The sequence below is a fragment of the Scyliorhinus canicula genome, chromosome 13, assembly GCF_902713615.1.
Source record: "Scyliorhinus canicula chromosome 13, sScyCan1.1, whole genome shotgun sequence".
Classification (NCBI taxonomy): domain Eukaryota; kingdom Metazoa; phylum Chordata; class Chondrichthyes; order Carcharhiniformes; family Scyliorhinidae; genus Scyliorhinus; species Scyliorhinus canicula.
This window is the reverse complement of record NC_052158.1, coordinates 82,227,436-82,244,430: the sequence shown is the minus strand read 5'-3', so window position 1 is coordinate 82,244,430 and position 16,995 is coordinate 82,227,436. Positions and strand designations below refer to the sequence as shown.

Here is a 16,995-nt window from a genome sequence, read left to right as displayed (position 1 = left end):
GTCATAACCAAAGTTCTCAATTTTATGTTTCGACTGGCCCTTGTGTCATGTGAGAGTACCTTTAAGAAATGGATGTTTAAGCAATGTACCTTTAAGAAGTGAAGCAGCTAATATTACTGAAGTGATGTCAGAGGGTGGGGGGAGCTGAGCTCACTTCTGCTTTTAGTTTCAGTTTGAGAGAGAGCAGCTGAAAAGTGCCTGGCTGGTTTGCTGTGAGCTGTTTGAAAGGAGAAAGCCGGGTTTTGAGGAAAAGAGCTTGGGTGTGTCTGTGTTGGCAATGAGCTGGAACTGCTGTGATCTCTGCCATGAAAGACTATCTCTGAATCATTTGGGTGATTTAAACTCATAATAGTAATGTCTTTAACCTGATGTGTTTCTGTTTAAAGCTGTTAAGTCTTTTGGAGGTTTGAAGGAACATTTTGAGGGATTATTTAGTGTTGTATTATTTTCGGGGTTATCTTTGAAGTAAGGGGTGTTAAGTGATCCAATGTTTATTTAAAAGGTTAAGTTGAATTCATGGAATAAACATTGTTTTGTGTTTAAAAACCTACGTGTCCATAATTGTAATACCACACCTGGAGACCAAGCCGTATGCTTCAAAAGCAACAATACATTAAAGGGGGAGGTTGGTTGAACTCCATGATACATTTTGGGGTTCTGAAAACGCCTCTCCCATAACACTTGGATCAGTTAAATTAGTCTGGTAATGTTGATTTGTTGGTTACTTTAAAATTCAGGTGAGTACACCTTTAAATGCTGCGCAGGTTTTAAAGCTGGCATCACAGTAACCGTTTTATCTGTGTTTATCAGTGTTGTCACATTTTGATGCGTTCCCACGGCAATGGTGGTCCTGGCCTCCTTGGAGTTTAGCTTTTTACAATGATGAGCAATCGCTTACCTGCAATATCGGTGCATTTTCAGGTGTTTTACAATGGATCCCTGGCTTTGGCTGAACTTTTTAAAGCTTCCACTTTCTCTAACAGCACTCTGGGTCGCCACACAGTATTGCGTTGATTCTGAACCTGGGCTAGTTGTGGTGCTTTTGGGAATAAGCTGGTCTGATCCTTTAACAGCACTGAAGCTTCTTAACGTAGTCCTGACTTGGAACAGAATGATTTTTGTTCACCCTGCTAGGTCCTTTGACTCTGCACTTTGTGGTCATTCACTTTTAAAAAACATTTTCAAAAGTGCAAAGACATGAATCAAAAAACATTATCAATACCCCACAGTTCACAGTTTGTGCAATTTCTTTCCCCCTTTCACCCCCCCCCCCCCACCCCCTCCCCTTCCTCCTCCCCACCCCCTCGACAATTCCTCAAACATTTAAAAAAAACAATTTTATTGAGGTATTTTTCGGCATTGTAAACAGTTACAGATAACAAAAATGTGCAAACATCAACATAAAACCAATACTTCAATCAAACCACACTGCACATGCCCGCTTCTCTCCCATAGACACTACCCGCCTATTTATCTCTCCTACTCTACTCGAATCTCCCCCCCCCCCCCCCCCCCCCCCCCCCCCCGCTGACGTTCACTCTCCCGCGAAGAAGTCGATGAATGGTTGCCTAGTACAGATCCCCTCAAGGTGAACTTAATTTTTTTCCATACCCAGGAAACTTGACATGGCCGAAAGCCATAGTTCGGTCTTCGGGGGTTTTGAGTCCCTCCATGCCAGCAGTATTCGCCGCCGGGCTATTAGGAAGCAAAGGCCAAAACATCGGCCTCTTTCTCCCCCTGGACTCCCGGGTCTTCCGAAACCCTGAAAATTGCCACCACTGGACTCATCACCACCCTTGTTTTTAGCACCCGGGACATGATCCCTGCAAATCCCTCCCAGTACCCCCTAAGCTTAGGACATGCCCAAAACATGTGAACGTGGTTTGCTGGTCCTCCCGCGCATCTAGCACGCTTGTCCTCTACCCCAAAGAATTTGCTCATCTGAGCCACCGTCATGTGGGCCCGGTGAACGACCTTAAACTGAATCAGGCTGAGCCTGGCACATGTTGCGGTTGAGTTTACCCTACTCAGGGCTTCTGCCCACAGCCCGTCCTCTATCGCCCCGCCAAGCTCCTCCTCCCATTTGAGTTTCAGCTCCTCCGTCTGGGACTCTTCCCCCCTTCATGAGCACCTTGTAAATATCCAAGACTCAACCCTCTCTTCCTTCTCCTCTGGAGACTATTCTGTCCTGGATCCCTATTGGCGGGAGGCAAGGGAAGGATGGGACCTATCTGCGGACAAAGTCCCGCATCTGTAAGTACCTAAAGTTATTTCCCCTTACCAGCCCAAATTTCTCCTCCAAGCCCCTCAAACTCGCAAAGCTCCCCTCCAGGAACATATCGCCCACCCTCCTCACCCCCGCCCGCCGCCATGTTCGAAACCCACCATCCATGTTCCCGGGGGCGAATCGATGGTTATCATATATTGGAGCCCAGACAGATGCACCCACCTCCCCTACATGCCTCCTCCACTGGCCCCATATCTGCAGGGCTGCCCCCACTACCGGGCTGGTGGAGTACCTGGCCGGCGACAGCGGTAGGGGAGCCATAACCAGGGCTGCCAAACTGGTGCCACTGCACGAAGCCGCCTCCACCCGCTCCCAGATAGACCCCGTACCCACCATCCAATTCCTTATCATGGCAATGTTAGCCGCCCAGTAATAGTTGATCAGACTCGGCAATACCACCCCTCCCTCGCTGCAGCTCCTTTCAAGCATCGCGTTCTTCACCCGCGGGAATTTTCCCACCCAAACAAAGCTCATGATGATTTTGCCAGTCCTTTTGAAGAAGGACCGTGGGATAAAGATTGGGAGGCACTGGAAGATGAACAGGAATCTAGGAAGGATTGTCATCTTTACAGTCTGCACCCTCCCCGCCAGTGACAGCGGGAGTGCATCCCATCTCCGAAACTCCCTCTTCATTTGTTCCACCACTCTAGTCAAATTTAACTTGTGCAACCTGCCCCAGTCTCGTGCCACCTGTATCCCCAAGTACCGGAAACTTTCCTCAACCAGCCTAAATGGCAGCTCCTTCAGTCTATTCTCCTGGCCCCTTGCCTGCACCACAAACATCTCACTCTTGGCCATATTTAATTTGTACCCTGAAAACCGGCCGAACTTCCTCAATGTTTCCAGTATATTTTCCATCCAGGCCAGTGGGTCCGACACGTACAGAAGCAGGTCGTCCGCATAGAGAGAGACCCTATGTTCCACCCCCCCAGTTATTCCCTTCCACCCCTTCGCAGCTCTCAACGCAATCGCCAACAGCTCTATGGCCAGCGCGAACAGCAACGGGGAGAGTGGGCATCCCTGTCTGGTCCCACGATGTAGTCTGAAATAATCTGACATTACCCTGTTCGTCCTAATGTTAGCTTTTGGGGCCTGGTACAATAGTCTGACCCAATTAACCAGTCCCTCCCCGAACCCAAACTGTCCGAGCACCTCCCACAAATAGCCCCACTCCACCCGATCGAAGGCCTTCTCAGCGTCCATTGCCACCACTACCTCCACCTCCTTGCCCATCGGGGGCATCATGATCACATTAAGCAATCTTCTCAAGTTAGCTGTCAGCTGCCTGCCTTTCACAAACCCTGTCTGATCATCCCCAATCACCTCCGGTACGCAGTCCTCAATTCTAATCGCCAGGACCTTTGCTTGGATTCCACATTGACAATTCCTCAAACATTGTCATGAACAGTCCCCACCGTGTCCCAAAGCATGCCACTGATCCCCTCAATTCGAACTTGATTCTTTTCCAGCCGGAGAAAATTGTACAGGTCCCCCAGCCAGGCCACCACCCTCAGTGGCGTTATCGACCACCGTTCCAACAGAATCTTAAATTGAATCGCACACGAGGAGGTTGAATTTCCCCTCCGCATCGCCTCACTTCACATATTCCCCAACCTTCCCGCCCCCCCACCCCCCACCCGGAGCTCCTCCTCCTATTTCTCCTTAATCCTCACCACCTGCGCTCTCCCTGCTCCCCCAGCCACCCGTATATATTCCCAATCCTACCCCTTCCACATCCGGGATCAGCAACTGTTCCAGCATGGTATACTCAGGCAGCTTGGGAAACCCTCTCTATTCCTTCCACGCAAAGTCCCTCACTTGCATTTACCTGAACTCGCTTCGCTTCGACAGCTCCATCCTCTCCTGCAGTTCTTCCAGACCTGCAAACTTCCCCATCAGATATAGATCCCTTGCCCTCACCAGCCCCACCTCTCTCCACTTCATATACATGCCATCCGTCTCCCCCGGTAAACCCATGGTTCCCACACACCAGTGTCAGCACCAACATCCCCTCCATCCTAAAGCGTCTCCTCAACTGGTTCCAAACCCTAATCGTGGACTGCACCACTGGGCTCACCGTATACCTGCTCGGTGCCAGCGGAAGTGACGCCGTCATCATGGCGCTCAGGCTGGACCCTCGACAGGACTCCTCCTCCATCCTAACGCACTCTAACCCCTCTCCTTCCCACCACCACCACCTCACCGTTTCTGCATTTGCAACCCAATTGTAATGCAGCAGGTTTGGTAGAGCCAACTTCTGCCCTCTACCTCTGTAGCAGGGCTCTCTTCACCCTAGGTACTTTCCCGCCCATATAAACTCCAAAATTGCTGCATCCAGTTTCCAGAAAAAGGTCTTCCGATGAAGATCAGAAGGGTTTGGAATGCAGACAGGAACTTTGGCAGGACATTCATTTTAACCACCTGGACCCTCCCTGCCAGTGTCAGGTGTAGCCCATCTCCTAAAGTGCCTACTAACCTCCTCCACCAACACTTTCATGTTCCATTTGTGCATCAATGACCACTCCCTTGTCACCTGAACGCCCAAATACCTGAACCTGTCCCTGGCTACGCTAAATGGCAAAGCCCCCAGATTGGGTTCCCGACCTGTTGCATTCATCAGAAACACCTCACTCTTTCCGACATTCAACTTATAACCTCTCTAATATGTCCATAATTCTCCCCATACACCCAAAATGAAAATGAAAAATTTGAAATGAAATGAAAACCGCTTATTGTCACGAGTAGGCTTCAAATGAAGTTACTGTGAAAAGCCCATAGTCGCCACATTCTGGCACCTGTTCAGGGAGGCTGTTACGGGAATTGAACCGTGCGGCTGGCCTGCCTTCGTCTGCTTTAAAAGCCAGCGATTTAGCCCTGTGCTAAACCAGCCCCTAACACGAACAGCAGCAGGTCGTCTGTGTACAGTGACACCCGGGGCTCCTACTCCCCATCACAATCCCCTGCCACTCTACTGACCCCCTAAGGGCCATGCAAAGGGCTCTATCGCCAGCATGAACAGCAGTGGCGGAAGTGGCCATCCCTGCCCCGTTGCCCTGTGCAGCCTAAAACTCTGTGAACTCACCTCGTTTGTCTGTACACTTGCTACCGGGGCCACTTACAATAGGTGCACCCACACCACAAAAGTCGGGCCAAACTCAAACCTTTCCAGAATCTTAAACAGGAACCGTCACTCCACCCAGTCAAAAGCCTTCTTCTCCTCCATAGAGACGACCACCACTGGCAGCCGCCCCTTTGACGGGGTCATAATCATGTTTAATAGCTTCCTGATGTTACTGGAAAGCTGCCTGCCTTTTACGAAACCAGTGTGGTCCTCTGCAACCACCCCTGGAACGCATCCTTCCATCCTCTCTACCACTAACTCGGCCAACACTTTCACATCCGCGTTTAGCAGTGAAATGGGCCTATATGACCCACACACCAACAGGTTCTTCCCCTTCTTCAGGATTAGCATGATCGAAGCCTGGGTTAGTGTCTCCGGTAGCTCTCCCTTCTGTAGCGCCTCACTAAACATCTCCAGCAAGTGGGATGCCAACTCTGTTGCAAACTCTTTAGAGAACTCCATTGGGTTGCCATCTGGCCCCTGGTCCTTCCCCAGCTTCATCCATTTTATACTATCCGTCACCTCCCTCAGCCTTAGCGATTTCTCCAGCACCTGCCTCCTCTCCTCATCCAGCCTTGGGAATTCCAGCCCATCCAAAAACCGCGCAATATGCCCTTCCTAAGCACCCAGCTCGTCCCTATATAATTTCTCATAGTACTCCCTGAACGCCTCGTTAATCTTCCCCGGCTCCGACACTACTCCCCCTTCCCTGTCCGCACCCCCTGAATTCCCCTGGATGCGGCGTACCTCCGTAGCTGATGGGCCAGCATATGGCTCGCCTCTCGCCATATTCATTCTGCACACCACACCCCCCCCCCCCCCCCCCCCCCCCCCCCCCCCCGCCCTCCATAGCTGCTCCATCACCTTCTCCATCGTCAACCTATCAAACTGCCCCTGTAGCCTTCTCTTCGCCAACACCTCCTTGGTGGGGGTACTCAAATATCTTCTGTCCACCTCGACTATCTCGTCCAACAACCGTCCATACTCCTCCCTCCTCCTCCTAGCTCTGTGGGCCTTGAACGAAATAACCTCACCCGAAACACGGCCTTCAAAACCTCCCAAGATGTGGCCGCCCCCATTTTGATTCAACTCCACATAACCTCTAATTACCGACCGCACAGATGTGTGTCTCGGTCCGGAATCGTTCCCAGCAATCCCTTCACAAACCCCACGTCGTCCCAATTCGGCGTGTAGACGTTCACTAGCACCACCGGCGTCCCCTCCAACACTCCGCTCACTATCACATACCTCCCCCCTCCAGGTCCCACGCTTCCTTGGCCTGCACAAACCCCGTCCTCTTGCTCAGCAAGATGGCCACACCCACGACTTTGAATCAAACTCTGAGTGAAATACCTGACCCACGCATCCCTTTCTCAACCTAACCTGATCCTTCGTCCGGAGATGCGTCTCCTGCAGAAAGGCTACCCCCGCCTTCAAGCTCCTCAAGTGCATGAAGACCCAAGATTGCTTCACCGACCCATTCAGTCCCCGTACATTCCATGTTACAAACCTTACCAGAGGCTTGTGCTTCCACTCCCCTCTACCAACCGTCATCATTCCCTCTCAATTCTCCCTGAACCGGGCTAATCCAAGATGGCCCTATTCTCTGCCCAAGACCATGCTCATTCTCCAGTACTGCCACGTCGCATTCCCCCTCCCTCCACCCCTCCCACCCCTCCCCTCAATTGCTCCCCCTTTCCTCTCTCCGGCCCCCACTTGTTCAACCCTCACGGCCATCTCCCCCACCTCACTTCCGTTCTCCAGCATTACCTACCACCAGGCAGCACCTATCGAAAGACCTCCAACCTACCCCTCCATCCCTTACTCCGCCCTATCCTCCCTGGTCTGTGCAAACGGTTCACCGTGGACCCCATCCTCACCCACACAAACAAAGACAGTTCTGCAGGTCACCCACTCCAAAAGAAAAAAACACCACAAACGGTGTGGTGGGGGGGGGGGGGGGGGGGGAATGCAATTTCCCCCTTACAACCTTATTGCCCCTTAACACACAATCATAATGACAATGTCACCCCACCCGAAAAAATCCCCCAACCCTCAAGCTTCCACAATACCTCGATTTTCCAATCTCTGTTGTTCCAGCTCTTCCATCTCCCATCAACATTCAGTTCTCCCCCAAATTTATGGTCTCTGATTAAATCATTGGCCGCCTTTGGGGTGGTGAGTCTACAGCCGCCACGCGATGTCCACGAAAACTGTGAGAAGACGCAACCTACACCGTCAGGAAGTCAGCCCATTGGGGACAGAGCACCAGGGGAGGGTCTGGAGTGACGTCCTGAGGCCGTCCTAATGGCGTGCGGCGTACACCTTGAGTACGCTGTTTCTGAGGGAGCAGAGCATCCGGAAAACGGCGCCGCCCCGATTTCGGCGCAAAAGCGGATTCTCCGGCCTTTGGACGAACGCGATTTTGCCGTCGGCAATCGGAGAATCCCACCCTGTATCTCAGTCCCACGTTAACTCCTGCTGTGCCAGAGACTTTTATCCACTTATTTTTCATATCACATCAATTTGGATGAAAGGATTGATACAGAATATACTCTCCATCATAGTGCAGCACTGAACCTCAGAGCAATAAATTTTAGTCTTAATTGTGTTCTTTGAGTGCTGATAAATTGAAAGAGATGTTTCAGTTTTTTGTATTTGTACTGGAAGCAAATAAATTGCATAGTTTCATGACTCACCAGAAATAAAATTAACTTTAAGGTTGATTGGTTATTATTGCAGAAAGCTGGAGGTGGACTTAAGTTGCGTGGAATGCGCTAATAATAGGAATGCAGTCTGAATGCCTGCAAATGAATAATCTTTAGATCATTAATATAGAAATATGCAAATAGGAAATGTGTTTCTACAGCAAACATTTGACAATGTTTCAAAAGTAGACATTGTCTCCACAAATAAAAGGAATGTTTGGTGGGATTAAATCTGCAGATTATTTTCCCTCCTTCCTTCATCTTCTCTCACCACTAATTTGCGCCTCAATTTAATACATTTGTTCCTTGCTGAGATGCAGTTCCACACAGACACAATTCCTATTTTGCTTAAGTGCCCACTATTAACATATAAACCTTAACAGTGAGTTTCAGAAGGAGATGCAATCTATTGCATTACCTGACGTCCAGACATGGCAAAAGCACTGAGCATTGGGATGTTTGTAACTTTCTATAAACTATAGGGACTCTATATTACTATATTATTCCTACAAAAGGCAGTCTTTATCAGACACCTATATAGGTGCACATAGCTGTGATAGATCAGAAGGTGGGTCAGATTTTAAGAACCAGCAATCTGAATCACTAAAGATAAAAGGAAGAAGGATAAGGTTGAGAGAAAGTTAGCTACTAATATAAAAACAGAGAGTAAGAGTTTCTACAAGTAGTAAATAGGAAAAGAGAATGAGGCCAGTTTTTTTCCAGCCCCCTCTGTGGCAGGTTTTCTCCCTGTGGAGGTGGCACACCATTAGACGCCTGTAGGGTCCTTTGCAACAGCGAGGTATATGTTCTACAGGAAACACCATTGGCAACGGCGGGACCAGAAGGTTCCGCTGCCGGCCACTGGCGAGCCACCCTCCACCACTGAAGAACAAGCTGCAGAGGACGAGGAAAATCCCGTCCAACGTTTTAGTCTCCAAACATCAGTAAAACTACCTTTTAAAGTGAAAAGTAGTAGTGCCAGTAGGCATTTTATTTCGTAGCTTGTGATAATTTGAAACATTAGTCTTTAGCATAGCTAGAATTTTGTGATACAAAAGCTAATTATTTAATTCAATCTTATTAAAAACATGAATTATAGAAATCTTTACTTACTTCTGACTAGCGGGAACAATGCTTTTCTTGATTTATATGTTTAACCTAGACCTGGATGTACAGGGTAGATGACATTTAATGTAGAACTTAGAACATAGAATCCCTAGAGTTTGTTAAAATTAGAGTACCCAATTCATTTTTCCAATTCAGGGGCCAATCCACCTAACCTGCACATCTTTGGGTTGTGAGGGTGAAACCCACGCAAACACAGGGAGAATGTGCAAACTCCACACGGACAGTGACCCAGGGCCGGGATTGAACCTGGGACCTAGGCAGCAGTGATAACTGCTGCACCACTGTGCGAAGAACATAGAATCCCTACAGTGCAGGAGGAGGCCATTCAGCCCTTTGAGCCCGCACTGGCCATCTGAAAGAGCACCCTACCCCACTCCTCGCCGTATCTCTGTAACACTGTGACCCACATCCCTGGAGGCTAAGTGGCCAATCCACCATCCTGGAGTGGGAAGGAAAATCGAGCACCCGGAGGAAACCCACGCAGACACAGGGAGAAAGTGCAAACTCCACACAGAGTGCAAACTCCACCCAAGACCAGAATGAACCTGGGTCCCTGGCTAATCACTGTACCAACCCTTGCCACTGGTGAGTCACCCTCCATTATTGCAGAACAAGTTTTAACATAGAGAAATTGGACATTATACATTTTGGTCAGAAAAGCGAGATGAGGCGACATAAAATAAAGGGTAGAATTCAAAAGAAAATGCAGGAACAGATGTATCTGGGTGTATATGCGCATAAATAATTGAAGGTGGCGGGAAAGATTGAGAAAGTAGTTAATAAATTATATTGAATCCTACGTTTTATATGCAGGGGTACAAAGTACAAAAGCAAATAAGTTATGAACCTTCATAAAACAATGGTTCAGCCTCAATGGGAAGGATGTGAAGGTTTTAGAAAGGGTGCAGAAAGGATTGGTCCCGAGGCTGAGGGACTTCAGTTATGTGGAAAGACTGGTGAAGCCGGAGCTGTTCTACTTGGAGAAAGTTGAGAGGAGATTTGTTATGAGTGTATAAGATCATGAGGGCTTTGGTTAGAGTAAATATGCAGAAACTGTCCCCATCGGCAGAAGGGCAAAATCTCTAAGGTGATTAACAAAAGAACCTGAGACGATACGAGGAAAAACCCTTTAGGCCTTTCCAGTTGCCTCGTCTAGGTTCCACCTTACCAACTGCCGTGCATGGTCTCCACCATCCTGGCTGCCTCGCTTGGGCTTCACCTTTCTGGCTGCTTCATCTGGGCCCCACTATTCTTGCTCCCTCATCTGTGCCCCACCATGCTGACTGCCTCGCCTAGATTCCACCATGCCGGCTGCCTCACCTGGGTTCCACCATGCCGGCTGCCTCACCTGGGTTCCACCATGCCGGCTGCCTCACCTGGGTTCCACCATGCCGGCTGCCTCACCTGGGTTCCACCATGCCGGCTGCCTCACCTGGGTTCCACCATGCCGGCTGCATTGTCTGAGCCCCACCGTTCTGGCTGTCTCGTCTGGGCCCCACCATGCTGGCTGTCTCACCTGTGTAATGTTCTTTGATTTGGCTTACGTGAACAAAGAACATTAGACTTTGTTTTATAAACAAAGCTATTCATTACTAACACTACATTAACAAATGTCTAAAATGAATACAGTTGGAAATAAACATCTATCACTAGCTTACATTAAGATACCACAGAGCTACCCTAATCTGTGACTGCCATTGACTCCTGACAAACACCTTCTGATGAAGCCAATGGCGCATCCAGGGTCCTGGGACTCCGTACTCTCCCCACCTGCTGGTCGGATGGTGGAACTACAACAATAAAACATATAACTTATAATACACATGCAGATCATAGAATTTACAGGGATGATAGACTTCTCACATTATATACAGATGATAATCTACCTATCATCATAACCTGGACCCCAACATTTCGGCTGCTTCGCCTGGGCCCCACCATGATGGTTGCCTCATCTGGGCCCCATCATTCCGGCTGCATCACCAAAACCCCACCATTCTGGCTGCCTTGCCTGGGCCCCGGTGCTCTGACGATCTTGCCAGGTCTCTGCCACTCCGGCTACCTGACATGGGCCTCACGCTGCTATTCCAACTACCTCACACTCCGAGCCTGGCAGTTTTTGAATTTTTTGTTTCCAATTAAGGGACAATTTAGCATGGCCAATCCACCTACCCTGCACATCTTTGTTGGGGGGTGAGACCCACGCAGACACAGGGAGAATGTGCAAACTCCACACGGAAAGTGACCCGGTGCCGAGATCAAACCAGTTCCTCGACATTGTGAGGCAGCAGTGCTAACCACTGCACCACCATGTCACCCCTGAGGGCCTGAAAGTTACTTTCACCCATTACTCTTTGCTGCTTGTCCAGTCACAGACTGGTTTCTCTGATTTGTTGCTGATTGGCTCACGAGTGAGCAAATACAGAAAGGATCAGCGTGTGATTGAATCTGAGTAGCTTTACAGTATTTTTCAAATATTAGTCATGTAATACCCCACACGGGACCTATGGGGTGGCAATGCTTGTTTTCCCTGTGCCCCTTGCAGAGTACGAGCTCACCAATTAGGGACAGGGTATCTCAATTACCCAGTGTATGTAAGCTCGGCCAATAAGGCTGACCAGAAGGAACCTGGTAGGGGTCTACCGGGAAGTGTATATATATCATTTGTAATAAAAATTTCATTTTTATTTTTACTCAGTGTGGACTCCCCGTGTCCTTAAACTGATGACGAGGAGTAAACTGGCTTTTTATCGACACCTACTCAGCTGAGCCACCTCCCCAATTTTCTGACCCAGGTTTCGATTTATTTGATTCGCCATGCCTCTGTTTGGGCGGTTAGATGCATTTGATGCAGTTGAAGACGGGAACCAATACACTGAACGAATGCGTTATTTCTTCCGGACGAACAATATCAGGGAGAACAGGCACCAGATCGTCATATTGTTGACAGTCTGTGAACGACATATGCTTGGGGTGATCCGGAGTCTCATGTACCCGGCAATGCCCGACACGCAAACAATTGACCAGCTCATGACCCTTATGGCACAACGCTTTAACTCAACCCCATAATGGATAATCGTTCCATAGTTATTGGTTTAATACGGCAGAGAGGTTCACCGGTGACTCCATCACCGAGTTTGTGTCTTGGCTATGGAAGATAGCTTTGTCAGTTTTGTGAGTGTTTTGGCCTGTTCTGCCCGATATGCTCCGTGATCGATTTGTCTGCAGTATCAATAATATGGAAACTTAGAAAAAGCTTTTGGGCGAAGTCTCCCTAATATGTCAGCAGGTGCTGCAGATCTCCCTATCACAAGAAAGCACAGAACGTGGCGTCCAGGAGTTACAAGGGATGGAGGTGAACGTGTTGGCGTGTCACCCCTCACGTGGTATTCCCACGGCTGGACCGAACACAGCTGCGACTCCAGCTTCTGGGCGAAAAGCCAGATGCCGAGACGTGCATCATCCCCGGATTTGGCTGAAGGTGGTTCCGGCCCATGTGCTACATGTGGATGCCTGTTGCTCTGTTTTGGTCCCAACAGCGTCGCCAATAGTGTGGGTATTTCTAGTTATCTGAGTGGACCACAAGCCTTTCCCTTATATCGATCAAATGACCACACAACCAGTTAGTTAGTTCAAAAGGTGGTTAATTTACATACACAAGAGTTATCTCAACATGCAAACACAATATCTACTACGAGTTAAACTACACCTTTAAGATACAATAACCTATACTTAACTTCAGGGCGACCGGCACTGTGCAAATGGATAAAGGCTTTTATCTGGATTTCACTTAGCTGGTTCAAAGAAAGTGGCTCTATCTCTGCTTGGCTCATCCGTCAGGTTGCGATCATTGGTCTTGAACTTAGCTGGCTGTTCCTGCTGCAATTGGGTTGGCACAGGCCAGATCTAAAAGAGACAGAACACATGGCTGTGCTCTCTTTTATCCCTCTGGGATTTCGTGCTCTTTGGGGCGTTCCTTAACCTTGGACCCAATAGTTTGACAGGGTTCTGATCACTGTCTTCGATTTTGGCCAATAAAGGGGCAGATGCCTTGGTAACTGGGCGGGTCCTTAGCGGTCATTGACCTTGGCAGTTGTGCTTTCTGAGTAAGGGGAGTGGCGCCGATCAATGTGTGGCTGTACCGGTTGCTTGATTGGAGTTCTATTGTCCTGGGAAAATGGGCCATTAAAATGCAAATGAGCGGGGGTTTCGATCAGGTCTGGTACCTGTGTTTTCGATACACATAGGCTGTGTATCTGTCTGAGACCTGGGTTGGCCATAATTCGCATGGTCGTTTGCAGGTGGCCATCTTAGATGGCTACATGCCGACCTAGACCTGGCAACAGTAGGGCCAGCACACCAGGGCCGGTTTAGCTCAGTTGGCTGGACAGCTGGTTCGTGATGCAGAGCGAGGCCAACAGTACGGCTTCAATTCTCATACAGGCCAAGGTTATTCATGAATAAGGCGGGGCGCCTTCTCAAATATTAGGGAGACTTGTGATGATCCCCAGGTTAAACCACCAATAAGCTTTCCCCCTCAAAGGAGAAAGCAGCCTATGATAATCTGGGACTATGGCGACTTTACCTTACCGAGGAAGGCAAATGGAATGATGGCATTTATTGTAAGGGGAATGGAATATAAAAGTTGGGATGTTTTACTGCAGCTGTCAGGAAAGCAGACATGACACAACCAGATCAGCCATGATCTCATTGAATGATTTGAAGGGCTGAAAGCTCCTAAATCCTATATTCTAGATATAAATTAGATTGAGACAGAAAATTCAAATGCAAAAGTTATGTCTGGGAAGACAGAGGTTAGCAGTCTGCCAATTGCAAACGCAAAAATCAATATTATCTTCAATCTAATTAAGATCAATTTTTGTTAATTAAACAAAAGACTTAATAAATGTATTCAAATTGAAAGACTCAGAGCTGTCTCCAAAACATGGAAAAATTGGGAAATCTAATCTATTCGAGTGCCTTGAAGAACATGAGCAATTTTCTAAAAAGGTGGACAAGAGACAAAAAGTCTGGGAAAGTCCACTGTAAAAGGTCAGAAACGGAAAAAAGAAGCATGTTTTGTACCGACACTGACCTAGCTCATGGAGAACAAAAAGCAAGATCAACCTGTCAAGGACTTCCAGCGTTTTCCTTATTTGACACAGACCTGAGAGAAGAGCTTTGGAAGTGCATAGAAACTAAACAGGAAGGAATACGAAAGGAAGGTCACTAGAAGCCACACTAGGAAGTTGAAATCATTGAAATCATGAGGCCGCACTACTACAGAATTGTGAGTATGGAGGCAAATTTAAAAGCTTCAGTAGAATGGAGATGTGCACACGATATTGAACAGCAGCATGAAGTAAAGAGGGCCAGAATATGAAGTAGAATCCAGCCTGAGGAAATGACGAAATGGTATCAGAACAGAACTGTTTGGATGTAGCTAAGTAGAAAGCTGCAGCAGAATTTGCTGAGCTTCTGAAATGGGATTATACTGTGACGCTAAGAAACCTGAGGGACACTAATGTTGGAATGTAAATGCTACAGAATGCTAGGTGATACCAATGAAGGTTTCATTCCTTGTTTACCAAATTAGAGTTTTATCATGTTTATGAGGATTTTGGATATATTTACAGTGCAATCTACCTTTAAGGTGACCTTCATAAATAATTTAAGAATTCCTGCATTATTATCAGATGAATGCGCTTGATAATATATTACAGGATTATTTATATAATGCAGTGTTTGAAGTTAGCACTGATGCATGCATGTTTTTATGTAATGTACTATGAGGTTAGCACTGGTAATTGTCTTTATATAATGTTCAGTGTCTGCGTCAGCACTGGTACATGTATTTATATAGTGTACAGAGCCTGACATTAGCACTGGAAATTGTATTTATATAGAGTACAGTGTCTGAGGTTAGCACTGGCACATGTATTTATATAGTGTATAGAATCTGACGTTAGCATGTCTTTGTATAGTGTACAATGTCTGACATTAGCACTGGTGCAGGTATTTATAAAGTATACAATGTCTGAGGTTAGCACTGATAAATATCTTTCTATTATGTGCAGTGTCTGATGTCAGTACTGGTACATGTATTTATATTGTGTACAGTGCCTGATGTTAGCACTGGTAAAAAAAAGTCTTTATATAACGTACAATGTCTAAGGTTATAACTGGTACAGATCTTTATATAAAGTGGATAGTGTCTGAAGTTAGTACTGGTTCATGTCACTATACGATGCAGTGTCTCACAGAGCTCAGTGCACAAGGCCGTCACAGAAGCCTTATATGCCCAGTTGCCACAATATATTCATTTCAATGTGGACTGAGCCCACCAGGAAGCCCGGGCAGCGGTGTTCGCCACCATCGACGGGATGCCCCTGGTCTAGGGCTGATTGATGAGTTGCATATCCCCCTACGAGCACCTGCAGATGACAGGTCGCTCTACAGAAACCACTCGATGAACATACAGCAGATATGTGACCATCAGATGCGCATCATGCAAGTCCGCGCCCGATCCCCGGACAGTGTGCACGAAGCCTTCATCCTGGCACACTCGACGATTCCTGACATGTTTGAGACACCACCCCCTCAGCTGGGGGATTGGCTCCCGGGCGACAGGGGTTATCCACTGCAGTCGTGACTGGTGATGCCTATTTGCAGGCCACAGACTGGTGCCCATACAGCGACCAGGAGTGTGATTGAGCGTTGCTTCGGCCTCCTGAAGATATGGTTCAGGGACCTGGACTGCTCTGGGGGGAGGGGCTCCAATATGACACTGAGAGAGTCACAAGCATCGTGGAGGCCTCCTGCATCCTCCACAACATCGCGCAGCAGAGGGGCGAAGTACTGGAGGGGGAGGATAAACACCAGTCCTCGTCCAACGAGGAGGATGTGGGGGTCGGGGAGGATGGGCAAGCATGGGAGGCCGCATGACATGTGTGCCAGGGCCAACGTGCACGGGGTACTCTGATCGCCTCCAGGTTCATTGACTGGGAGGGGGAAGGGGTGGGGGGGGGGGGGGGGGGGGGGGGGGGGGGGGGTGAAAACTGGCTAGGGGCACGGACAACTCATCGACCCCCAATGTACCTGCCACATTACAGGGTGCTGGGTTGGCAGTAGCACCGGGTCTGGTCCATGGGATGGAGGATGATAACAACTGCTCTGCGATGTGCTCTGATGCCCATCCACAATGTTCCCCGCAACCCACAAAGTGCGCCAGGAACATGAGGGAGGAGTCCAAGGTGCTGCTGTGTTTTGGCACCTCCCCTGTAGGAGTCACCGGCACAGGCCCCATCACCTCCTTCTCCTGCCTCACAGTGCCCGATGGCTCCCGGGATACTACGTGGGACGTGGGTGCAAGCGGAGCTACCCCTGAGACTCCTCCGCCACCTGGCGCTGCCAGTCCTGGAGGCCCGCTCTGGTCTCAACTAAGCTCTGCATGCCCACAGCCATGGAGCACAGGGAGTGGACATCTCCGCCTCGAACTGCGCCACATCACCCATTAACTGTGCCAACACCTTCTGGGTCTGTGTCACATCAGCCAATGACTGAGCCATCTTCCTCAGGGACCGTGCCACCTCACACTGTGGCTGCACCACGCCAGCCAGAGCAGGGGCAATGCCACCGATGCTCTCAGCCATGGCCTGCTGTGACTGGGCCATGCACAGATGCACCGCTGCAATTTCTAGGTGGCTCTGACACATGACTGCCTGAGAGGCAGTAACCCTGTCCTGGGCCTC

General features: G+C 48.7%; 1 protein-coding gene across 8 annotated transcripts in view; it reads left to right on the top strand.

The window, feature by feature from the left end:
• Positions 1–16,995, top strand: part of ngef (neuronal guanine nucleotide exchange factor) — a 122,083-nt gene that overhangs the window by 22,827 nt on the left and 82,261 nt on the right. The window contains exon 1 of one of the 8 annotated variants that reach the window (XM_038816474.1): positions 14,508–14,534. The exons of 4 other annotated variants lie outside the window; for them this stretch is intronic. Coding sequence is in view for 1 of the 4 variants with exons in the window: in XM_038816471.1 (XP_038672399.1) it covers positions 14,769–14,799 (31 nt within the window). In the remaining 3 variants the exon portion in view is untranslated. Of the gene's footprint in view, positions 1–14,507; positions 14,660–14,705; positions 14,800–16,995 lie in introns of those variants that run through there. 3 more of the 8 variants (XM_038816472.1, XM_038816476.1, XM_038816471.1) reach the window with 3 other exon arrangements.